Genomic DNA, 18,160 nt, shown 5'->3' on the forward strand with positions numbered 1-18,160 from the left:
GTCATTTTATACCAACAGATTAGTAAATACTAAGAACCCTGACATGTCTATTGCTGGTTGGCAGGTAAGATGCAGAGAAAAGGCAGGATCTGGTCTCTAAATACAGCCACAGCTCTTATCCTTGTGAGGTCATGCTGTTTTTCACATTAAGGAGTGGAATCTATTTTCTTCTTGCAGTTGGGCAGGACTTTTGGCTTGTTTGACCAATAGAATTTGGCGGAAGTAGCATTCTGGGTACTCTGAGTTCAAGCCTTAAGTGGACTGGTGGCTTCTGCTTCTTCCCTCTGAAAAGCCAGCTACCATACTGTAAAAAAATCTCGGTTTAGACAGCTAAATGGAAATCCATGTGGAGAGAAGAGCCACATGGAGGCACATGTGATTACAACTTTTTTTGGACCACCCAGGGCCACCCAGCCCAGTCAAGTGAGTGACCCAGCTGATGTCAGCCAAAGAAACACCCCACAGAGCCCAGTCAACCCACAGAATCATGAAAGATAACAAATCACTGTAGTCATTAGGTTCGGGAGAGGTTTTATGCAACAATAAATCACTTAGGAACAAAAAAAAAAAAAAATCAGGCGTGGCATCTATATCACTGCGGTGATAGCAAACCCCTCTAGTTTCATCCTCACACCCTATGCTCCATTGTTAGCACTAAGTGCTGGTCATCTGTGGCCAAAATGAAGTGCCACTGAGATGACCAGTTGTCTGGGGAGTCTAAGAAAGCACAAGTCAAAATACTTTGAAAAAGCAAAGCAGGAAACCACAGATTTTAAAGGAAGCCCTGCACATGGTCCCAGCAACATGCTGTGAGATAGAGAAATGAATGCACATTTATCAAAATCAGGGGGGAGGAGGTGGGTGCATGGGAGCTAAAGAATTTGCCCTTCTCTAAAAGAGGCCAAACTGATAAGAGGGGGATCAGCAACCCAACAGAAAAATAAGCAAAAGATAGGAAGAGGAAAATTACAGAAGTATACCCCTAAATCACTGGCAAAGGCAGGAAAAGATGCTCAGTCATCAGCAGTCAGGGAAATCCAAATCCAGTAATAATACACTACTGTTTACATTATAAAAAACACTAATAGCACCTAGTGCTAGAGAGGATATGGTGAAAGGGGCACATTCATAAGTTGCTATGGAAATGTGAATGGTTTTACCCTTTGAAGCCCATTTTAGCAACACCTATTAAAAACATCCCAAGCGTGTGAGGATCTACGTTCAGGAATGTCTACTGTAGCATTGCTCGTGATGACAAAAACTTGAAATGAGGTGAATGTTAATTGATAAGGGAATCATTGGATCAATTATGGTCCATCCATGCCAGGAATATTTTGCAAAATATTCAAAAGAATAAATTGAAGTTGGGACGCCTGGGTGGCTCAGTGGTTGAGCATCTGCCTTTGGCTCAGGTCATGATCCTGGGGTCCTGGGATCGAGTCCCACATTGGGCTCCCCGTGGGGAGCCTACTTCTCCCTCTGCCTATGTCTCTGCCTTTCTCTGTGTCTCTCATGAATAAATAAATTAAATCTTAAAAAAAAAAGAATAAATTGAAGTTATCACAAGTGCATTAAAGGGGTTTCCCATGATGTACTGCTGAATGAGAAAAGTATGATTCATAAAAAACACATATTGAATATGATCCCACTTTTTAAAATGATGAAGCTTGTATTTGTATACATGTTTATATCCCTATGTAAGTGTCTATATAAATACATGTGCATGAGAAAAATATGGAAGATGCACACAAAGTCATCAGCTTGCATTACCTGGGGAAGGGTAGAAGAGCAGTATGTAGAAAGAAGAAGGGAGGGAGGTAGCCAAATGAAAGGAAAAAGAATTTATTTATTTATTTTAAAAGATTTATTTATTTATTCATGATAGACACAGAGAGAGAGAGAGAGAGAGAGAGAGCGCAGAGACAGAGGCAGAGGGAGAAGCAGGCTCCATGCAGGGAGCCCGACGTGGGACTCGATCCGGGGACTCCAGGATCGCGCCCTGGGCCAAAGGCAAGTGCCAAACCACTGAGCCACCCAGGGATCCCCCCAGGAAAAGAATTAAAAAAAAAAAAACATTTAAAAGGGATATGATGATATCATTACATTTATGCATTTGTGTGAAATTATATATATGCATATTTATGTGGCAAATATAAAACAGCATTAAAGTGAAAACATGGCAAATGATTTCTATTTTATTCCTACATGGCCATCCTTGAAAAAAGGATTCTGGCATTTAAAAATTATTCCTTTTGGGATCCCTGGGTGGCGCAGCGGTTTAGCGGCTGCCTTTGGCCCAGGGCGCGATCCTGGAGACCCGGGATCGAATCCCACGTCAGGCTCCCGGTGCATGGAGCCTGCTTCTCCCTCTGCCTGTGTCTCTGCCTCTCTCTCTCTCTGTGACTATCATAAATAAATAAAAATTTATTAAAAAAAAATTATTCCTTTTGACAGGGTCAGTGAGGCAATGGATAATGCATCTGACTATAGATTAGAAGAGACTAAAAAATATTCCTTTTGACACTGTCAACTATACTTCAATTAAAATAAATTATTCCCTTTGCTCTGCATTTATTTTATGTAGAAGAAATGCCATTGCCGGCAGTGATGCTTCCAGGGAGACACCTCCATCCATAATCTCCAGGCTAGAACCGGGACAGGACAGCACCCATGTGTAAGCATCAGTGTGCAGATAGCAGACAACACTTCCAGGCAGGCACCTGCTCACAGGTGGCCCTGCCCACAGCAGGCCACAGCCTCACCTGATCCTCCCCCTGCAGCCCTCAAGGTCTCTGGGCTACGTCCTCCTCCCCAGCCTCCATCCCAGCTTTATTTTCTCTCCTTGCCTCCCATGCGCACTTGTTCTGTCAGACTCCTAGTTTCCAAGGACTCATGATCCCTCCTGTCTGCTCTTGGGGGCTGCAACTCACAAGCCAAGCACTGGTGAGAAGAGTCATGAGCCTCAATGGCAGAGTTTAGCTGAAGACCATACAGCCCCTGAGCAACCAAACGCCACCCGTCTAGGGCTTTCTTTGGTAGCCAGTCTGTCCTCAACAAAAGGACACGCTCCCTCATTCCCACAGACTTCGGTGCTCCTAGTCCACTAAGATAGAAAGTAAAAAGTAAAAAGTGGAATAAGAGGTTTCCAAAGCTGGGGCACCTGGGGTGGCTCAATGGTTAAGCGTCTGCCTTCCTCTCAGGTCATGATCTCAGGATCCTGGGATGGAGGACCACGGAAAGCTCCCTGCTCAGCGAGGAGCTGGCTTCTCCCTCTGCCTCTGCACCTCCCAGAGCTCAAGCTCTCTCTCTCTTGCTCACTCTCTCTCTCTCTTGCTCTCTCTCTCTCGCTCACTCCCTCTCAAATAAATAAATAAAATGGAAAAAAAAAAGAGGTATCAAAGGGGGAATGACTGCTTCGTGGGTGTGGGATCTCCTTTGGGGTGATGCTGGAACGAGATAGCGGGATGGTCGTACAACACTGTGAATGTACTTAATGTCACTAAGTTACACACATTAAAATGGTTGAAATGGAAATTTTATGTTATGTGGAATTTAACACAGAGAAAAAAAAAAGGCCCAAAGACCTGGTAGGGCCCCACATTACCCTTTCCAGCTTCCTCGCTGCTGCTGGCGTTCGCGGCTGCAGCACTCTGCCAGCTTTCACGCGGCCGCTCCTCGAGCCCACCTGAAGGAACCAGGAAGAACAGAAGCGTGAGGACACGTCAGCCTCCCTTGTCGGAGCACCAAGAGATAAAGGAGAAAACCTGGTCGCCTGGGGGCTGACCAGGATCCCTGGCAGATGGGTAAGGATTCGATAACAGAGTTGGCTGAGTGCTAACCGCGTGCCGGGCGCCGTTCTAGATGCTAGGGCAGAAAAGAACCTGCTTTCTCATAATCATGCACATGATTCACAAGTTAGAAATATCTGACTCTCCCCCGCCCGTCAGTTCCAGGGTACATGCAGTGAAATACACAGAGTTAAGAGGCAAATCCCGGAGTCAACCCGAAGCCAGCTTCCTCACCCTCACCCCCATTAGGAAGCCCAAATGTAAACAGGACACTCCCTTCCGGGGTCCCCTGGTGTGGAATGCAGGCGTACGTTGTTGTCAGTGCTGCCCCTAAATATGTGATGTGGCCCACAAGGAGGGACTGATGGCAGTGGACAAGGGGGAACCAGGCAGAGAGGGAGGCGGGATCCACAGGGACATCAGGAATATAGTTGCAGGCAGGGAAGCAGGGAGGCTGATGGATTAGATACAAGGGATTGAGAGGGGTCCCCAAGGATTCCCACCTTTGGGGTTTGAACAACTGGGTGGGCTGTGACACGGGGGAGCAGATCTGAGGGCAAAGCCTATGCCCAGGAGAGACTATTGCACATACAAAACCACATCAAAGCAACTACTGGACAATCTGCTTATACAAAATCATTTCTTGCATTTGTTTAGAAATTTGCAGCCTGCAAAGCTGTCTCTCCGTATCTTCTTTGACCCTCATCGGAACATTCTGCGGCAGACACAACCCCATTTTACGGAGGAGAATGCTAAGACACAGAATGGTTAGCCTCAGGTTGTCAGCCCATATGGAAAGCTCGGGGCTCAGGACGGGGTCCCCCAGTCAGAAGCCTGATGATCTCTCCTGGGCCACACAGCTCATAGACGACCTGCAATGACTCGGTGGGATCCCAAACACGTGACCCGGTGACCTGGCCCCAGACAACTGAGGGAGATGGCCCTGCAGCCCCGCGGCCCAACCTATGACACTGGCGGGAGACCAGGCGTGCGCTGACATTTTTGTGAGCCTCCATCCCGCCCGGTCCCCTGCCTTTCTGCCAACTCGGAATCCGCTCACACTCCCTGCAGCTGCTGGGGCGTTGGCGGCCAGCTCCCAGCCTCTGGGTATTCTTCCAGCTGTGATATCATTTCCTCTCGGGCTAAAGGTCGGGGGAAATCCTGATGGTATGAAAATTGCTGGCCAACAGAGGAATGTGGCATGTGTGGAGTGATGGGGAGCCCGAAGCCCAGGCTCCGGGACTAGCTTTGTCTTTGCTGTGTAACTGTGGCTCAGACCTTGGGCATTCCCAGTTTTTCATCTGTCAAATGGGCTGTTTGTTTTGAAGACAAAATGAGGCAATGGGTTTGTTTAGGCACTAACTCATTCAACAAATATTTATCCAACACCTGCTACACGCCAGATGCTGTTTCTGCTGCTCAGGATACAACACAGAACAAACACTACCCTGACCTCATGGAAATTATATCCTGATGGAGGGTAGGGGGAGAAAACAATAAGCAAATAGTCAACTAAATATTCAAGTCAGTTGCTTTTTGGCAACTGACTTGAATATTTAAAGATAATAATAAAGAAATAATAATAAAGAAAATAAATAAGGGTGAGGGGAACAGTGAATGCTAGGGATACGGGCTTGCTGTCTCGTGGGAGATAGAGAAGCACAAGCCTGAAGAGAGTGAAGGAGAGACTCTACAGAAGACTAGGGCAGGACTTTTCAAACTAAGGAACACAAGTGCAAAGGCCCTGGGGTGGGAGTGTGCTTGGTGGTAGGGAGGTGGTAGGTGAAATGGAATGGGTGAGCAACAGGGTAGTAGGCAATGAGGCCAGAGAGCTGTGGAGGGTCTGGAGGGTTAGCTCATCTGGTGCCATTTTCAGGATTTGGCTTTTATTCCAAGGGATCTAGACGAGAGCCAGAGGACATGAGAGGGCTTTGTAACTGTGCCAGATTTGAACATGACCAGGTTTATTAGTAGTGGACAGGAGGGGGATTCAGGGGCTGGCATTTGAAAGGAGATTCCACATAGCATTAGCCAGCATGAAGGGTTGGTAAATTTAGATGTGCTTGGCTCCTGCGAAAGGAGTGGGGAGAGGCAAAAATATTAAACCTGTAAGGATACGTGAGCACAGCCCGGGTTCAAGGTTAGCTGTAGGCTGCAGTTGAGGGCGCAAAAGCAGCAGAGACTGATACTCAGCTGTGCAGCAGGCAGAGGAGGGCAGGAGTGGACAACTTCTGATCCACCTGGCCCCGGTACTTGGAGTTACAACAGGAGCTAAAGCCCTGGAGTTGAGGGGAGAAGAAGGTGCTCCCTAGTAGGTGGGAGAGTGAAGCGGGGGCGAAGAATCAGCATTTACTAAATGCCAGTTATGGAGCTGAACATGTGCTAAGAACAGTGCTAAATGTTCTTCTCATATTGAGTTTCATAATTCTAGCCTCCTAAAGACACAATGACAAAAGTGCCATAAACATCCCCATTTTCCAGGAAGGAAACAAGACTCTAAGAGGTGAAGTGACTTGCCTGTCTCAAGGGTACAGAGAGTTAGCAATGGTGATAGCTGGAGGTGGGTTCTCTCTGACCCTCAAATCTGTGCTCCTTCCCCTCAGCCTCAGGACCAAAAAGAACAAGAATAGGTAGGGTACCTGGGAGAGGTTGGTTATTCCCAAGGGACCCATGGCATTTTTTTCCCCCCCAGGAGGCCTGTGAGAGCCTGGGGGCCTGGTGAGCTAAGAACACAAATCCTTCCACTATCATCCTTTTCCAGCAGGAGACTACAGACTTTTTTTTCTCAGAAGGGCAGCAAATCTCATGCTTCCAGTACAGCCGAGCCCGGGATCTACCTGGATTTAATGTGGTTTGCCCATTCTCCCGGAGGAAACTCTACCTGAGGCTCCCCACTGCCCTTGGGATGAGTTCTCATCCCTTGCGACCTCCTCCACCTGGTGCCTTGGGGCTTCCTGCTACTTCTCCTACTCCCACTCACCCACCCCACTCAGCTACCTATAGCACCTTGATTTCTATTTTCCTCAGCCACATCCACCTCTTTACCTGGCCAAATCCTCCTTGTGCTTCAAGTTTCAGGTGGGACCCTACTTCCCCTGGGACACTGCCTCGCTGCTCCTCCCAGGTAAGAAGCACTCTGCTCTGTGCACTTTGCAGTGGCTGGGCTAATTCACATCCCTGATCACAAGGTATCGGTATCTCCTGTCCATTCAGTTGATCCTTGAGTCTGGTTTCTAGTTTTTCAGCATCTTGATGAAAGGGACCTTGTCTTGTCCAATGATGAACAGCCAGCACTGTGCCTGGCACATAGCAGACGCTCAATAAATTACGGGATGGATGGCTGGCTGAATCAGGTAGATGGTACTTAAAAAGATAACTCAGTCTTTTCTGACTTGGCCTAATGGATGGGAAAATCTGTCTTCATCAGGTTTTATGGAAACAGGGAAGCAGATATTCTTGGAACAATGGTTCTTAACCTATCTTGTGATTTGCGATCACCTAGGAAGCTTTTTAGACAAACACTGATGCCGGGTCCCATTCCACATAGGTTCATATTTAATCAGTCTGGGCCTGGGCTGGGCCTCAGGATTTTCCAAAGCTCCTCAGGTGATTCTAAGGTGCAGCCAAGGTTGAGATTCACTACTCATGGAACCTGTAAGAGGAAGGCTTAGCTCAAGATATTTTCTTACAACCAAACTCTTCCTTCCCAAGCTCACAGAGCATGAAAGATGTGGGACTGGAAAAAGACATCAAACACGAAAAAAGTCATTTCTCACATCTACATCAATGGAAAATGTTGCTCTCTTCCAGTAAAAGCTAGCAAATGAGTAAGACAGGTGTGTCTGTGGCTGGAACTGGGGCCGTGGGCGCCACAGAACCAGGAAGAGAAATACAGCCTACCGCAGACAGGGGGACAGTGGGGTAAGAGCATGGTGGGGGGGGGGTGATATATTTTTCCTTGGGTATAATTGCAAGACAAAAAATATTTGGAAAAAAACCATATATATGCCCGTATTTGATCTTTGGTTAATTACCTCTTCAGTGAGAGGATATGCAAAGACCTTGTAGATTTCATTAGTCACAGGGGCTTATTCAAACGTCTCCTTTGCATAAGAAACCCAGGCTTACAGCTGGTCTCTGGGAAAGAATGCCCTCCAGGCCTTGAAAAGAGAGCTACAGGCCTGTTCACGCTCTCACTGAAACACAGCGGAGGTCAACGGCCCGTGATGCATGGGGCCAGGATGAAATGTTTCTATCCAGCATTTGCAATTCAATCCCACAGTTTCCTTTATGGAACAATTCACTAAATTCAGAGTTGTTCTTTTTTCTAATTCACCATATAATTCACCTCCCAAGTTCAATTAAGAAGCAATCTGTTAGCAACTTTGGGAGCAAGCTGCTTTTCTTTGGGAAAGCCCAATTTTCTTCCGCTCCCAACAAAAAGTAGCTTAATTATATGCATCATATGAGACATTGATGTATACACAACACTCCTCCACCATAATTAATGAAATATTAGCTATATACATTGAAAGACATCTAGGCAGAAAGAGATGGGCTTTTCTAAAGCCCAAGAGGACAGAGCCTTGTTCCACAGATCAAGACTGCTTATTCAAATATATGCTCATGCATAGTGACTATGAATTAATATTCATTACTGTGGTATTATAACCAAAACTTGATATCATTTATTCCTTCCATCCCTCATTTGTAGAGCCTAACATTATTTTGTTCTTGGTTTTCTTAAACACAAAAGTAATTACCATTTTTAAAGTGTTTATTGTTTGCAGGTACTATGTTAATCTATTTAATCCTCAAGCCAACCCCCAACCCAGGTGCTATGATTCCCATTTTACATGCAGGGTAACTGAGGCTTAGAGCAATTAAGTGAGCACTGGAGACCCAAGCCTTGGGTGGGAAGGTTGAGATTCTCTCCAGAAGTCTGGTGTCAAATCCTTTAATATACATCACGTGCTAAAGTAATCCTGCCAGGACAACCTACGCTCTCCATTTACTCACTTTGAATACCCTCTAACCAACCAGAGGTAAGTTTCTACCACGAAACTCTAATAATAATTTTTTTAAAAATCTCTAGCACGAGGTGATCCTAAAAATCACTTTATTACTAGTCCATTCATTCAATAAATATTGGTTGAGAGTCTGCTTTGGCAGCACTGGGCCGGGTTCCTGAAGCGAGGACAGCCAGGGCTTACCTTCATGGTGCCTTCATGGCTCTAGTGCAGGGGATAAAAATCAACAATACACAATAAGATCATTCCAAGAAGGGATTAAGCACTTTGAAGAAATTAAAACAGTTTTATGAAAGAGCAATGGGGGATGAGAGCCCAGGGAAGGCGTCTCTGAGTAGATGGCATTTGAGCTGAGACCTAAATGATGAAAGAGGGACCTCCATCTGGGGAGAGCATTCTAGCAAAAAAACAAAAACAAAAACAAAACAAGCAAGCAAACAAAAACTCAGTAAGTCAAAACATCCCGAGGGAGGAAGGAAAATGAGTCCTGTGTGGCTAGAGCCAGGGCTGAGGGCAGCGTGGCAAGAGCTGATGCCTGAGGAATGCACAGCCAGCCTGTGCAGAGCTTTTGAGTCTTATCCTCACAACCATGTCTTAAGCAGTCTTAATTTGCCATGCCCTTTGGTCATATGTAATATGCACAGCAATCCCATGAATAAGTAATATTCTTCCTCTTTTACAGAAGAGAAAACGGAGGGTCAGGGGTAACTTGTTGGAGATCACCAGCTGGTAGTGACCAAGTCTGCATTCCAAGCCTGGCCCATCTGACTCCAGAACCTGTGCTCACAACTGTTGTCCCCTACCCTAAACCTGTGTAAGTGTGGTCCAAGTGAGCATCTCAGGCCAGGCCGATGGATGAAATATCTGCCTACTTCTTTCAGTGCAAGAAACACCTGCTCACCACTATGGTAATCAATGTGTAATCCTAAGCAATTCAGTGCCAAGTAAATTTTATATCTATGCCAAATTTCAAATGCTACAGAAGGGAAAGGGAAAATGAGTTAAAAGATCATTGCCAGCTTTTGTTAATGAAATGATTTAATATCAGCAAGTGTGTAATAAAAAGGGAATTCTTTATACACTGCTGGTGGAGGAGGAATATAAATTGGTAACATTTATGAGGTAATTTAGCAAGATGTATCAAAATAGGCAGTAAAATGACTTTGACCCAAGAATATGACTTCTAGATATTGGCACTAAGGAACTGATTGATGATAAAGACAAAGATTGTTTTATCTCCATATTTTTTTAATAAAGACTGTAATAACCACACCCCCAAAAGGGAGGTGGTAAAATGAATTACTATGTAATGGAACACCATGTAACCCTCATAAACTGTTTTAGAAGAGAGTTTACTAAGTGGGAAAAATGTTCGTATTGTGAGTCAAAAAACAGATAAAGAAATAATGCCCAGGGTGATTCCAATAGAACCGGCTATGATCCCATTCTTTTTGAAAAAGCACACGCAAAAAAGATGGGGGGTGGGGAGCCTGGGTGGAAATACCCACAATACTCATCATCATGATCTCTGGCTGGTGATTTTTGGGTGAATTTCATTTTCTTATATATTTTTTGTAATTTCTAAATTGTGATCACTTTTATAATCAGGAAATAAAGGGATTTTCTAAAAGACAACCTATAGTATAGCACACAAATGCCTATGAACATGTGCTCTGCACTTTGTCGTGCACACGTGCACCCACGTACGTCCACATATGCACACCCACACACAAGCAACTGCCAGGAAAACCTTTCTCCACTGGGAAAGCAAGAAATATAGTCATGTTTCTGCAGAGGGAGAAGTTGTGGTCTAGTTGTTTTTTCTGCTTTTCTGTTCTGACCATGGAAAGAAAAAGTAATGAGTCCACATCTCAGCAAGATGGAAGGCGGGAAAACTCATGGCTGAGAAGTGAGAGGGCCTGTCAGAATCATCTCTCAGACAGTTTGGGGTAGGCGATTCCCAGGTCCAGCCCTCTCTTCTCCAGCCAGTTACCTGGCTCCCACCTATGTCCAGCCATTGACTGATGAGGCTTCAGAATTTGCTCCCACTCCAGGAGGAAGCTCATGGGAGGCTTCTTTTTTTTTTTTAATATTTTATTTATTTATTCATGAGAGGCACTGAGAGAGGTGGAGACATAGCAGAGGGAGAAGCAGGCTCCCTGTGAAGAGCCCGATATGGGACTTTATCCCGGGGCCCCAGGATCACACCCTGAGCCAAAGCTGAGCCACCCAGGAGTCCTGGGGAGGCTTCTTAACCATGATGATTTGAGTGCTCTCTTCCCAGAGCCTCCAGCCAGACATCCATTTTGCTTGGTGTTGGACCTTCCACCTATCCTGAATGCCTGCACCTGCATTTTTCCTGGTCCCTGATTGTTGTTACAACTATGCCAGACCTTTTGCTTAGATGTGATCTTGAAGTAATACCTACCTTTTGCTCACCTGGCTTCAAGCCTCTCCTGAGCCTGGACTCTAGGTACTCTCATACACATGGCTCACATCTTTCACACCCGCCTGACCTTGGCTGTTTCCATCACTTATTGCTGCATAGCAAATTATCCCTCTCCATAGAGTGGTTTAAAATAACCATTTTATTCCTGCTTCTGATTCTGTGGGCCAGGAACTGGGGCACAGAACAAATGGCACTGGCTTGTGCTCCACAGTGTCTGAGGCCTTAGCTGGGATAGCTCAAATGGCTGAGGGATGACCACAATGGCTCACGTGGAGCCGTATGTCTGGGGCCTTGGCTGTCTTCCATGTGGCCTCTCTTGGGCTTCCTAACAGCATGGCTCTGTTGGGCTTCCTATCAGCAGATGCTTCCAAGAGGCAGCATTCCAAAATGATGAATCCCAAAGTGCCAGTGGTTTGTAAAAGCTTCTGCTTACACCATGCTCTCTAGTCTTCTACTGGCCAAAGCAAATCACACACCCAAGGCTAGAGTCACTGAGGGAGAGAGAGGATGGTACTAGGGAATGACTGTGCCAGGTGAGGTCTGTCAGGGAGCATGAATATAACAGCCTACCTACCACCTACCTGATCTCTGTTTACCCAGGTTCAGCCAAATCAGGTGGTTTGCAAGGTGGACCTACAGCGCAGGCTCCAAGGTCAGAGTGCTTAGGATTTAGCCTTTACTTCACTTACTAGCTGTGTGAAATTAAACAAGTCACTTAACCTCTTTCTCTTTCAGATTCCTCATCCATAAAATGAGAAGAGGATTCACCTCATGGGTTGTTATGAAGATTAAGAGAAATAATACATGCAAGGCATAGAACAATACCTCGCCCCAAACCAGCACTCAGTTAGCTGTTACTATGATTACTACTATCTCTATTGACTCTAAATAACTCACCCTCAGTCACAAAGCTAGTAAGAGGCAAGACCCAGAGGCAATCCCAGGCCCCTTTGCCTCCACTGACAAACTTTATAATATGGGGCAACTTGGGGCTTCTCCCACACATAGGTTTCTAGAAGCTTCTGAAGAGGTCTGTTTCTAAAGCAGGCAGTGGTCAGGTGTGGGAGCACTAGAGAGGCATGGGGGTAGAAATTTAGACCCACAGTATTCACAGCTGACGGTGGGGCAGCAAGAACCAAGGAGCATGATGGAACACCAATTAAATCCTTCCCTCAGATGCTGAGGGCCAAAATTTGGACTTACAAGCTGAATGCATAAAAGGAAGATTCTGGAAGAAACTTCTCAGTCCCCATTTGTTCCCTTCAGGGTTCAGTGAGCATTATCAGCAATGATCTTGTTTATTATGTGCTTGCATGTTAACTGCCTGCCTCCATGACACCCTCTAAAACACAAACTCCATCTTCTTAGATGATGTGTCTCCAGGTGTGGGATGGGCCTGGCAAGCAGGAAAGGAGGGAGGCAAGGGAACCCAGTGGACGTTGAGGTTGGACTCCAATCAAGAAGTGATGACATCGTGAAGTGGGTAGACCATTGTGATGGAGAGGAGGGTGCTCAGGTGAGCTCCTTAGATGATGGCATACCTAAAGCTGGTATGTTCAGTGTACAGCTGGCAAAAAGAGGGGGTGGAGGAAAGCCCAAGTCTGCCCTGATATGTGATAAAAGCACTCCCTTTCACAGTCATCATGCTGAAATATGCCAGTGGAAAGAAATGTTTCAGACAACCCATCAGAATGGTCAACATAAGAAACTTGGGGTAACTTTAACAGGAAATGTGTATAACTGCACTGGGAGATTTATACATTTTATTGTAATTTGTAAAGATAACAGTAAGTGAAGAAGAAACACTCCATGTTCCTGGATGGAATGAGTAAAAAATGTAACTGTGTCAGTTTCTCCAAAGGAAGTTACAGCTTTAACATATCCATGATCCAAATTCTAAGAAGATTCTCTTAGATTTTTGTAGAAAAGTGATCCATAGACTCACCTAGAAGAATGAACTAGTGAGATTATTGAAGATATTTCTAAAAAACCCAGAGCACGGGTGATGAGGAAGGATACAGCCCACCAAATATTAAACACATGAAGAAACTGACATGACAAGACACACAGGTGCCAATACTAACACTATGTGATAAAAACACACACTACCTGATAAAGGACACATCACCAAACCATCAGAAAGAATATGCAGTAGACAGTGTTGAGATTATTATTCAGAAATTAGGGGGAGGGGTATCAACCTACCTTCAAAGAAAACCCAAATGGATTGAAAGAGTGTAAACAAACAAACCATAGGAAAACATTAGAGAAAACAGGTTATTTCTCAAAGCTACAGTAGGAAAAATGTTACAAGTTCAGCAGCATAAGAAAATTTGGTTTGACACACTCAACTTCAAAAACTTTAGAACATTTGTGTATCAGAAAGACAATCCCCCAAACTGGAAACAAATCACCGAGACGGGGAAATGTCTGCATTGAAGGTAACCATGAGTACTATCCATATTATCCAAATAGCTCATGCAAATCATTGAGAAAAACTCTGTATCCCATAGGCATTGGATAAAGAAAGTTGGTGAACACGTCATAGAAGAAAAAAAATCTAACTGGTAGGTAACTTTATAGAATGGCTGAATGAATGAAACCCTGAGAAATGAAAATAAAAGCAAAATGAGGTATCATTTTCCAACTATTTGAGTCACAAAATAATGACATTAATGGTAACATGCTGAGTCTGGAGGAAATAGAATTTTGCCTTTGTGAAGAGTGGTTTACTCAGCAACTTTGGTGAACATCACAGGAACCTGGGCACTGGCAGCATACAGACAGATGATAGTTCACAGAGCTCACTGCCCAGCCTGGGAGAAAAGGAAGAGCTATGGGTGTGTGGGGGCTTCCCAGAGAAGGGGTGGCAGTTTGAGGGAAAGGCAGATGGTGAGGGGTAAAGACTTTGTGGGCCCTGGGGTGGGGAAGAGGTCAACCTACGGGGGGAGAGCCCTAGGGCCTCAGCCCAAGTCCCACCAGAATGTGATCCCAATGCATCCTTCCATCTTCTCTCCCCCCGCCCCCTCCATGTTCCACCCCCTGCCAGCCACCCTGAACCTCTTGGTTCTCAATGCCAACCTCCCTCTCCGTGACTGTATTCAAGCTCTGCCTTCCACCTACAATGCACAACCCTTCCAGCTACAACCCTAGTCAAAATCCTTCAAGGCCTAGCTCTAATTCCTCCATGAAGGTAAAGGCAACCCCCTCTTCTGTGCTTCATTTACACCTCACTCATGGCTCATTCATTCATTTGTTCCCTCATTCAACAAGCTCTTATGGGGCACCTCTCTGTGCCAGGCATTATACCAGGGGCCAGAGAGAGAAAACCAGACCAGATCCAGTCCTTCCTCTCAAGGAGCTCCTGGGCCCCATCATACCATGCCCACAGTATAACTATTTGTGAACCAAGTCCATTATCCCTAACAAGACACTTAACTCCTTGGGTAGAGACAGTACCCTGTATATTTCCCCTGTGCAGTGTTCAGGACACACACTTAACAAATACACTCATCTGAGTTAGACTGAACTGGAAAGGCTAATGTTTGCATATATTATTCCAGCCAATATTCACTGCACCTGTGTAGGGTGAGGTATGGTTATTGTGTCCCCATTTTACAGATGAGGAAACCAAGGTTTGATGAGGTAAAGCACTTGATTTGTAGTCACCAGCTGGTACACAGTAGAGCTGGGAGGGTCTAGCCCCCAGCACTCAGTCTTTGCCTTGTGGCTCTGTCCTATATGATGTGACAAGAACAGAGAAGGAAGTGAAAACTGAAGAAAGGGTTACCTAAGCCTCGAGGGGTAGGATTCTCACTCCGCTACTGCGGGAGGATTCTCACTCCTCCTACGGGAGGAGAGAAGCAGAAAGGACCACAGAGTTCCATGGCCTGTCTTTGTCTGACCTTTCTGGGTAGAAAGGCCTGGTTCAAGGAGAACTGCAAAGCAATGGCTCCACCTTTAAGAGATAACATAGGTAAAGAGAGGTAACATAGGTAAGGTGATTAGGGTTTTTCTGGGTGGTAGTAAATGTCAGTGAAGTATATGGCCCCTTTTGCTTCAAAGAGGTTCATATCTACCAATGGTCCCATCCCACTGATTCACAAGGGCACAAAGAACCTGTTCTGTCTGATGTCAGTGCATTTGCTGAGCCATAAAATGCCCCCTCTAAGACACTGAGCATGTTCCATCTGCCTTTTTCTGTATTTTTCCCCGGTGCCAAGCAGAGCCCCGGACATGGCATGCTGTATTGCCAGGAGGTGCCAAACACTGAACGTTCAAGAAAAGAGCCTCCAGAAGAGGGATCTTCTTTCAGATTTCTAGGCAACAGTTGAAGCTCTGGAACCCTCCTTGATGGAGAAGAGAGAAGAGGTGTGGCCAGTGCCATGGGACCAGATGTAGGGCCCAAGGATGGTATCCTTTACCCCCGGGCCCAGTGCGCAAACTCAGACACCAGAGCTGGTGGGCCAGGCAAGTAATACATCAGAGTGCGAGAGGCTGGCTGAGAGACAATTAGGGGGAGCAGGGCCTGTGACAAACCGTAGAGCGCGTGCTCCGGAGTTTGGCCCATCCTTATGCAACTGCATGGATTGTTGCCTCATGGAAATGCTGGACCGGCATGGCCAGATCCCCCAACTTTCCAAGAGGGGCCAGAGTTCCGGATTTTTATTGGAAATCTGATTTTTTCAAATGTTGGCAGCGAGTTTAAAAATGTGAGCACTACAAAACAAACAAAACACATCTGCAGACCAGATTTGGCTGGTGGGCTGACCGCTTAGGACCTCTGGGCAGCAGATTAAATGGGAAAGCCATGCCTTTAGTGGGTGCCAATGTCAGAGAAGACAAGAGCTCCTTCCCCTGGACCATGGCATCTCAGGTCTTGGGGTACGGAGGGTAGCAGAAAACCTGGGAGGCAGAAAGCAAGAAGTAGCAGAAGGGAGTTAGAGGCTCAGTGCCAAGGTCAGCTGGGGCCTTTCTCTCACTGTCTGTGGGCAAACAACCTCATTAAAGGACACTGAAGAGAAATAAGATGACCAGAACACAGGAGGAGATTCTACTGGCAACTCTTCATCACCTCCTCTCTCTGAGCCTCCTTGGAAACCAAGGAAATAATGATCTGCAGACCTCTATGGAAACAGCCCCCAGAAGAAATGTGACTTTGCTCTGACCATCCTGTACATCAGTCACAGGTTAGCACGATGGAAGAAGAGTCTCATCTCAAACACACAGGCAGGACCACCTGCTGCCCCTCAAGCTGCTTCTCCAGCTCTCTAGCTCCAGCCCGTTTGTCACTGGTGCTCAGGGGCTTTGCTGTGGGAGGCAGTCTCAGCTCTCTTAACTTTCTCCTGTCCATTGTTGTTTGTTGTTGTTTTCTAAGACAGAACAAGGGATCCCTGGGTGGCGCAACGGTTTGGCGCCTGCCTTTGGCCCAGGGCACGATCCTGGAGACCCGGGATCGAATCCCACATCGGGCTCCAGGTGCATGGAGCCTGCTTCTCCCTCTGCCTATGTCTCTGCCTCTCCCTCCCTCTCTCTCTCTCTCTCTCTCTCTCTGTGACTATCATAAATAAATAAAAATTAAAAAAAAAAAAAGACAGAACAAAAAGAGGCCACAGCCAGATTCCTGCCAACACCTATGGGAGCCCAATGGAGGGTCTCAGGTTAGATACAATTTGAGCAGAACACTCTGAAGTCCCATGAGTTATCAAATGAAGGAAGAGCCAAAGATACTGTGGTTCTCTAATTAGCTGTGCATGCAGCAGAAACTACATGTTTAGTCTCCATACATTTCTGGATTATTGTTGACAAAAGAACCAGGAGAATCACTCTTGGCCCTCAGGAAGCATAGAGCTCAACCTCTCATTTTTTGATAAGAAAAGTGAAGTTCCGTGAAGTGATGGCCAAGCTGTCATGCAGTGGCTAACTGTGAAGGGCTGTGGCACTGGTTTTGTCCAAAAACAACTGAGTTCGTTATCATGTTCAAGAAGAAAATACTTGAGTAGAAAATGCATTTGTGACAGAGGTCAGTTTCCAGCTATAACAAAATATATACATATCTAGAAGAGGCCAAGAAATACAAAAGCAAAGAGGCATAATTTTAAGAAAACGAAAAATACTAAGCTTAAAATATTTAGGGGGTAATTACTTACTGGATAAAAGCATCCTTTCTTAAAAAATAAAAAATAAAAAAAATAAAAGCATCCTTTCTTTTGTCAAAAAGGATTCACCATAGGGTTCTCTTAAGTCAAGGTGAGAAATTGTTTTTTTTATACCTAGGCCACTGATACTAGAACATTTGATTGGCATAAGTAAGCAAGTCTTAAGTATGACTTACATCATTTCATTCTGCTTTAGAGAACTATTCTTTTTTTTTTTAAGATTTTATTTATTTATTTATTTTAAGTTTTTTTTATTTATTTATTTATGATAGTCACAGAGAGAGAAAGAGAGGCAGAGACATAGGCAGAGGGAGAAGCAGGCTCCATGCACCGGGAGCCCGACGTGGGATTCGATCCCAGGTCTCCAGGATCGCGCCCTGGGCCAAAGGCAGGCGCCAAACCGCTGCACCACCCAGGGATCCCAAGATTTTATTTATTATTCATGATAGAGAGAGAAGGAGAGAGAGAGAGAGAGAGAGAGAGAGGCAGAGACACAGGCAGAGGGAGAAGCAGGCTCCAAGCCGGGAGCCCGATGTGGGACTCGATCCCGGGACCCCAGGATCATGCCCTGGGCCAAAGGCAGGCGCTGAACTGCTGAACCACCCAGGAGTCCCCTAGAGAACTATTCTTTAAGTTAAAAACAGGTAACACAGAATTTCATTCAATAAATACAAACAAAAATATACACAGTTAAAGGGCAGTGAAAAATTATCGAGATTAAGAAAAACCAAAGAA

At 45.5% G+C, this 18,160-nt stretch overlaps 1 protein-coding gene across 2 annotated transcripts in view; it reads right to left on the reverse strand.

Moving 5' to 3' along the window:
* TLL2 (tolloid like 2) overlaps positions 1-18,160 on the reverse strand; it is a 122,290-nt gene that overhangs the window by 68,438 nt on the left and 35,692 nt on the right. For both annotated transcript variants that reach the window (XM_025466750.3, XM_049103314.1), the window contains exon 3: positions 3,605-3,685. In XM_025466750.3, coding sequence (XP_025322535.1) covers positions 3,605-3,685 — 81 coding nt within the window. The remainder of the gene's footprint in view (positions 1-3,604; positions 3,686-18,160) is intronic.

Source organism: Canis lupus, chromosome 28 (assembly GCF_003254725.2).
Source record: "Canis lupus dingo isolate Sandy chromosome 28, ASM325472v2, whole genome shotgun sequence".
In the NCBI taxonomy this organism is placed as follows: Eukaryota; Metazoa; Chordata; class Mammalia; order Carnivora; family Canidae; genus Canis; species Canis lupus.